General features: G+C 40.0%; 1 protein-coding gene across 1 annotated transcript in view; it reads left to right on the plus strand.

The window, feature by feature from the left end:
* Positions 1–5186, plus strand: part of LOC128697168 (uncharacterized) — a gene marked incomplete at its 5' end in the record, with an annotated part of 20036 nt that extends 14850 nt beyond the window's left edge. The window contains 1 exon segment of the mRNA XM_053788687.2: positions 4641–5186. Coding sequence (XP_053644662.1) covers positions 4641–4703 — 63 coding nt within the window.
* Between the last annotated feature and the right edge of the window lie 2361 nt (positions 5187–7547).

A 7547-nucleotide genomic window follows, 5' to 3' on the forward strand; every position in this document is an offset into this window, starting at 1 on the left:
TGTGTGTGTGTGTGTGGTGTGTGGTGTGTGTGTGTGGTGTGTGTTGTGTGTGTGGTGTGTGTGTGTGGTGTGTGTGTGGTGTGTGTGTGTGGTGTGTGTGTGGTGTGTGTGTGTGGTGTGTGTGTGTGGTGTGGTGTGTGTGTGTGGTGTGTGTGTGTGGTGTGTGTGTGTGGTGTGGTGTGTGTGTGTGGTGTGTGTGTGTGGTGTGTGTGTGTGGTGTGTGTGTGGTGTGTGTGGTGTGTGTGTGGTGTGTGTGTGGTGTGTGTGTGGTGTGTGTGGTGTGTGTGGTGTGTGTGGTGTGTGTGGTGTGTGTGGTGTGTGTGGTGTGTGTGTGGTGTGTGTGGTGTGTGTGGTGTGTGTGGTGTGTGTGGTGTGTGTGTGTGTGGTGTGTGTGTGGTGTGTGTGTGGTGTGTGTGGTGTGTGTGTGTGTGGTGTGTGTGGTGTGTGTGTGTGTGTGGTGTGTGTGGTGTGTGTGTGTGTGTGTGTGTGTGTGTTTGTGTGTGTGTGTGTGTGTGTGTGTGTGTGTGTGTGTGTGTGTGTGTGTGTGTGTGTGTTTGTGTTGTGTGTGTGTTTGTGTTGTGTGTGTGTGTTTGTGTTGTGTGTGTGTGTTTGTGTTGTGTGTGTGTGTGTGTGTTGTGTGTGTTGTGTGTGTGTTATATATATATATATATATATATATATATATATATATATATATATATATATATATATATATATATATATATATATATATATTTTAATGCTAGGTGAACAGGGACAGCAGGCGTAAGGTAACTAACGTCCAGGTACCTATTTTACTGCAAGGTGAACATGGACAGCAGGCCAGCCATAGGAGTTGTCAGGCCTAAGGGAGGGGTCCCAATCATATGTAGCATCTTGCCTAGAAGGGGAGTGGGCAATGAATAGATGCCTAGGGCAATTGGTATAAATTACTGGCTAGACAGGTACTGCAAGGAACTTGCAATCCCATTCATTGATAACTGGGACAAATTCTATGGCAAACATTATGTGTATGCAAGGGATGGGGGTTCATCTCTCTGAGGTTGGAGTGGTTGCATTTGCCAATTCGAGTGAAAGGGTCACTGATGACTTGTCTAGGAATTTAAACTGATAGATTATAGCGGTATGGGTGTTTGTGGAAAACAATCAGGCTGCAGCATTAGGGTTGAAAACAGCAATGTTACCAGGATACCCCAGGGATATGTTTGAAAGATGCTAGTAAAAGCAAAGCAATTGCTAAATAGAGATAGCAGAGGGCAAAGACTGACTAGCTCCCTTAAGGTTTACTATATAAATAGTAGAAGTCTAAGATATAAGATAGATGAGCTAAGATTACTTGCAAGTGTAGGTAATATAGATATTATTGGTATAACAGAGACCCGGTTCAGCTTGAAATATAGAGAAATGTCTTCTGAATGCAACATACAGGGTTATAAACTATTCCACACTGATAGGTTCAACAGGAAGGGTGGTGGAGTGGCGATGTATGTCAGAGGTAAGTTAAAATGTTGTGTAAAACAATATTTAAGATTAGAAACATCAGACACAGAATCTGTTTGGCTGCAGTTTCTCGAAGGTCGTAAAAAATTAATTTTAGGTGTGATTTATAGGCCCCAAACCTTGTGGTGGGCTGCTATGGGACGAAATTCATAAGGCGTCTAGATAGGAAAGTGTGTTAATGGGAGATTTTTAACTTTAGACAAATTGATTGGAACAGTGTGACAGGAAATCTTGAGTCTAGTGACTTTCTTGATACGGTTCAGGATTGCTTTTTAAGACGGTTTGTGACAGAACCAACTAGAAGAAACAACCTGCTTGACTTGGTTCTTGCCAACAAAGAATCACTAGTTAATAATCTTGAGGTTAGTGATGAGCTTGGGGAAAGCGATCACAAATCACTTAGTTTCAATATATCATGGAATTACCCAGATAACTGCAATCAAGTCGCTGTCCCAGATTTCCGCTTGGCCGACTTCATGGGAGTGAGAAATTACCTGGGTGGGATAAATTGGGATGACCTAACTATGGGTCAAGTAGGTAGGGTTGGTTGACAATATGACGTATTTCGGAGCATAATGCTAGCTGCCCAGACGACTTGTCCCAAGAAGGGAAATTAGGTCTAACAAAAATGATCCCAAAATTAAAACATCTCACTTGTCAAAAGAGAGGCATATATATGCATATCAAGAGAGGGGATGGGCAGTTAAGAAATCAATATATTCAATTAAAGAGAGAAATAAAAAAAATAAATAAGAAAAGCAAAAAGGGATTATGAAGCTAAAGTCGCAAGGGATTCGAAGACTAACCCAAAAGGGTTCTTTCAGGTATACAGAAGTAAGATTCAGGTCAGATCACTGACAGTGATAAGGAAATGTGTGAACTTTTCAATATCTACTTCCTTTCAGTTTTTACTCAATTAGATACTAGCGAAATTCCAGAAATAATAAATTATGTAGAACAGGACGATAATAAACTATGCACGATTAGGGTAACTAGTGATATGGTCCTCACACAATTAGAGAAATTAAAACCTAACAAATCCCCAGGTCCTGATGAACTGTTTGCAAGGGTGTTAAAAGAATGTAAAGATTAACTTAGCATATTTTTCGCTAATCTTTTCAATATATCACTGGTCACAGACCGGGCCGCGGGGGCGTTGACCCCCGAAACTCTCTCCAGGTAAACAAATTAGCATAGTGCCAGACAAGTGGAAAATGGCAAATGTAATACCTATTTACAAGGCAGGTGACAGGTCCTTAGCTTCCAACTATAGCTACTTCTATAGTGGGTAAATTTATGGAATCAATAATTGCCAAAGCAATTCATAGACATCTTTAAAGGCATATATTGATTAATGAATCTCAGCACGGTTTTTCAAATGGGCGTTCCTATCTTACGAATTTACATTCTTCACTAAGGTATTTGAGGAGGTAGATCATGGTATTGAATATGATATTGTGTATATGGACTTCAGTAAGGCTTTCAATAGAGTTCCACATCAGAGGCTGTTGAGAAAACTTAAGGCACATGGAATAGGAGAATTTTTTTCCTGGGTAGAGGCATGGCTGACAAACAGGCAGCAGAGAGTTTGCATTAATGGGGAGAAATCAGAATGGGGGCACGTCACAAGCGGTGTTCCACAGGGCCCCTTCCCTTGTTCACAATCTACATAAACGACATAGACGAGGGAATAAATAGCGACATAAGCAAATTTGCTGGCGACACCAAAATAGGCCGTCCAATTCATTCTAATGAGGACATTAGAGCACTCCAGGATGATTTGAATAGACTGATGTAGTGGTCGGAAAAGTGGCAAATGCAGTTTAATATTGACAAATGCAAAGTTCTAAATGTTGGACAGGAAAATAACCATGTCACATATAAACTAAATAATGTAGATCTTAATATTACGGATTGTGAAAAGGATTTAGAAGTTCTGGTTAGCAGTAATCTGAAACCAAGACAACAGTGCATAAGTGTTTGCAATAAGGCTAACAGAATCCTTGGCTTCATATCAAGAAGTATAAATAATAGGAGTCCTCAGGTTGTTCTTCAACTCTATATATCTTTGGATAGGCCTCATTTAGATTATGCTGCACAGTTTTGGTCACCGTATTACAGAATGGATATAAATGCTCTGGAAAACGTACAAAGGAGGATGACAAAGTTGATCCCATGTATCAGAAATCTTCCCTATGAGGATAGACTGAGGCCCTGAATCTGCACTCTCTAGAATGGAAGACAGGAATAAATAAAGGGGATGTAAACAGCGTACTAAAAATATTTAACACAGACAGGACTCGCAGCAATGGGTTTTGAACTGAAAAAATTCAGATTCAGGAAGGATATAGGAAAGCACTGGTTTGGTAATAGCTGTGGATGAGTGGAACAAACTCTCGAGTACAGTCACAGAAGCTAAGACGTTGTGTAGTTTTAAAAATAGGTTGGATAAATACATGAGTGGGTGTGAGTTGGACCTGACTAGCTTGTGCTACTAGGTCGGATGCCGTGCTCCTGTAGGTGACGTGACTGACCTGACTAGGTCAAGGCGTTGGCTTAAGCCGGTGGAAGAATTGGACCTGCCTCGCATAGGCAAGTAAGCCTGCTGTAGTGTCCCTTCTTATATCTTACGTAATGTTTCAACCCGTGCAGGGGATCGAACCACGGACCTCAACACGTAACATTACACTTAATGGAAAACGCTAAACCCGTAGTGGTCATGCAATGTTTAGGGAATGGAAGGTTATCAAGGTTTTATCTGAGAAAACTGTTACTCCATTTCCTCGGATCATGAGCAATGTTGCTTAAAAAAATATTACTTAGTGCCCATAGGATTGTTGTATATTCTTTCGTGATTTTGCTTAACTATTTTTAGTATTATTATTACTTAAAGTTGTAATTAAGTATCCAAATATTTTTTAATGACCCTTGAATGGACATCCTAGTCATTCGAAATCCGTCTATCTTCTAATTTTAATCAGTTTTTCCCACAGGCTCTAAACATAACTGTCTCCAGTGCACAACCCGCTTCTTGCTGGAGAATTTACATAAGTAAATTACTGATAGTAATAAAAAAATAATAACAATAGTAATACTAATCTTCTACTACTAATAATAATAATTTCCGTTTTCCTTTGCAGACTAAAGCTCACTTGGATGTGTTAGCGGACGCCATTATCCGGTGGGCGCGGGGAGGGAAGTGATACCGGTCGTAGAGAATCTCCACCCATCGTTCCCCTTCCCCTCAAAACTTCCCTCTTCCCATTTCCCACTCACCCCAAACATACCTCCCCATCCCCCTCACGCAATAGCCACCTGCTGATCCAGCCTCCGTCCCCAGACACCGGGACCTTCACTACTACTAACTACTACTACTACTACTATTACTGCTACCACCACCACTACCTCCAGCACTCTGGCCAACCATCACCAAGGGGAATACGCCCATGGTTAACGTACCAGGCTAAATATTTGTAGGAATCAAGACATGTCTTGAAGGCAATAATATTAGCATTTGCAATAAATCTTTGTATATGAGAGGAGGTACACGGATTTTCTTTTTTTTTCAAAAAAAAATATATTGTAGGTAATGCTACAAGCATGAGTTGCTAAAGGGAAATATATATGGTGGACCAGGTGGGACTAGGCATCACCAAAACGATCAAAAAATAAAAAAAAAATAAACAGGCTGGATATTCAAATACCCAAAAACAAAACTGAAAATTTGGAAAAAAAGGGGGGGCAAAAGTTGCTTTCTGGGTGTTAAAGGAGCCCTCTAACGCAGAAAAAAAATTAGTATCTACAACTGTCAAATAATTATCTATCGCTGCAAAGAATTGTTTACCGGTGAAAAACTAAACTGCAGTGGACATACGGAAGAAACAGCTGTCTGGAGCCTAGTGCAGCATCGTGCAGCCATAACTGCCCTAGATGATCTGTTCGATGAGCACTTGATGACCTAATGACCCCGACCTGAGCCACGGGGTTCACTAGGTCAATCACTGTGTTCCCGAACTGCGGCACGTGTAAGTAGACATCGAGACTGGTTGACGACGATCGCAACAGAATGGCGTCCCACCTCTTAACAGCAAGTCATCCTCCGAGGATCCTTCAGCTGGGTTCGCGAGATACTGTTAACGGACAAGCGCTACAGAATGGCGTCTCTGCTCTACAATAAGCAATCCTCCACAAATCCTCCAGCTGGATTCGCGACACCGTGAAACGGACGTGATCAATGGGATGGCATCCCACCCCTACAATGAGCGATGGTACCTAGATACCTCAACTTTGTTCCAAAACCTTCGAGGCAGCGAGGCTGATCCTTCTGAGGGGATCAGCAATTCTACCCGTTCAGCTGTAATTAGCCGCGGGTCGCATCCCAAGAACCTCCGGTCAAAACCGAGGGACGAAAGCGCCTTCATCCAGCAAGCCAGTCAGGAAGACTGCACCTTGCAAAGTCCCCTTCTGTTCAAGAACAGCAAAGTCCCCTTCTGTTCAAGAACAGTCATGATACCAGATAACACCAGTAGTAATAACAACACCAATCTCTGGAGTTGATGTGTTAAATGTGTGTTTGTTAGAGTAACTCATCAGGGAGGTTAGTTTAAGTCGTCAGGGAAAGAATAGGAATGGAGGAGTGTTGAGTGGAGATTGCAGCATCCAGGAGGGGGGTGTGATACCTCCCCCTGCTTGCTCCCTCCCCTCCCCTCCTCCACACCTTTACCTGTGAGGTTATAATAGATTATTAAATAAGTTATACACTACATACTTCTCCCTTCTTCATCATTGGGAAAAAATAATCGCTTAAAATCGATAATCTATGATAATTTCACGTTATTATTTTTGAGAATATATATTTGTTACGCACTTGTTTAGAACCTGTGGTTATTAAAAAGAAAAATTATATATATAACTAATTTCATAATATATATATATATATATATATATATATATATATATATATATATATATATATATATATATATATATATATATATATATATTGATTGTTCCTTTGCTTCTAAAGCAATTAGTTATATCAGATAAAGTTCAATAATTTTATGCATTCCTTCCTAAAAAAATGTATCAGTGGTTACGTAGATTTTTTAAAACTTTCCTCAATGCCTTTTTGAGTAGAGAATATATATATATATATATATATATATATATATATATATATATATATATATATATATATATATATATATATATATATATATATATATATATCATGACAGCTCAGTGTTAAAAATGTTCAGACTTTGAGAAAATAAATGCATAATTCCAGTAAAAATTAATTATTAATACATAATAATTGAGACAAGAGCCTGTCGTGTTAAGAACACAAGCGGAGTTTCCAGGAGGGAACTGGAGTGTGTAGAATTAGGTGGATAAAGTGACCCCCCCCCCTCCTTTCTGCTTCGAGGATTTACTCTCATTCAATTATGGTTGTTTTAATGGCAATTAAATCTGTGTGTATCAGTTTAGATGCATCAGATGATTAGTGCCAGAAGCGTGGGGAACAAAAACGAGTTTAATGGGTAGCAGCGTAGAAATCAAGTATTGGTTACTGAGAGTGGGTGAGGAATCAAAAAATTCTCAAATGTCAAACAGCTGTGGACTGGATGCATATTGGTGACTGTACGGTGGCTGTTTTTAGGAAGATTACGAGTACTGGTGTGGTTATGACACCAAGTGAACGTTTCTAAACGTGCAGGTACGAAACCAGGTGGTTTCTGGAAAGTGCAGGTTTCCGGCACCCCTGCCGCCGTGTATGAATTATCAGTGCCCACACAGTGAAGGGGTTTCAAGCATGGAAAGATAACACGTAACAATCTCTTGATGTTTTACTACCAAGTATCAATATCCAGAACTGCTTCAAATATAGTCACAACAGTCTCCATACTTCTCATGGCCGAATGCAACCCCTCAAGATTCAACTACTTTTATGTTGTACATGTGACGATTTTATCTTTAAGTAACAAGGACTTCAAAATTGCGAATCCAGTATTAAAGGATGAATTACAAGAATCCATAAGATTTTCATG

The sequence above is a fragment of the Cherax quadricarinatus genome, chromosome 89, assembly GCF_038502225.1.
Source record: "Cherax quadricarinatus isolate ZL_2023a chromosome 89, ASM3850222v1, whole genome shotgun sequence".
NCBI lineage: Eukaryota > Metazoa > Arthropoda > Malacostraca > Decapoda > Parastacidae > Cherax > Cherax quadricarinatus.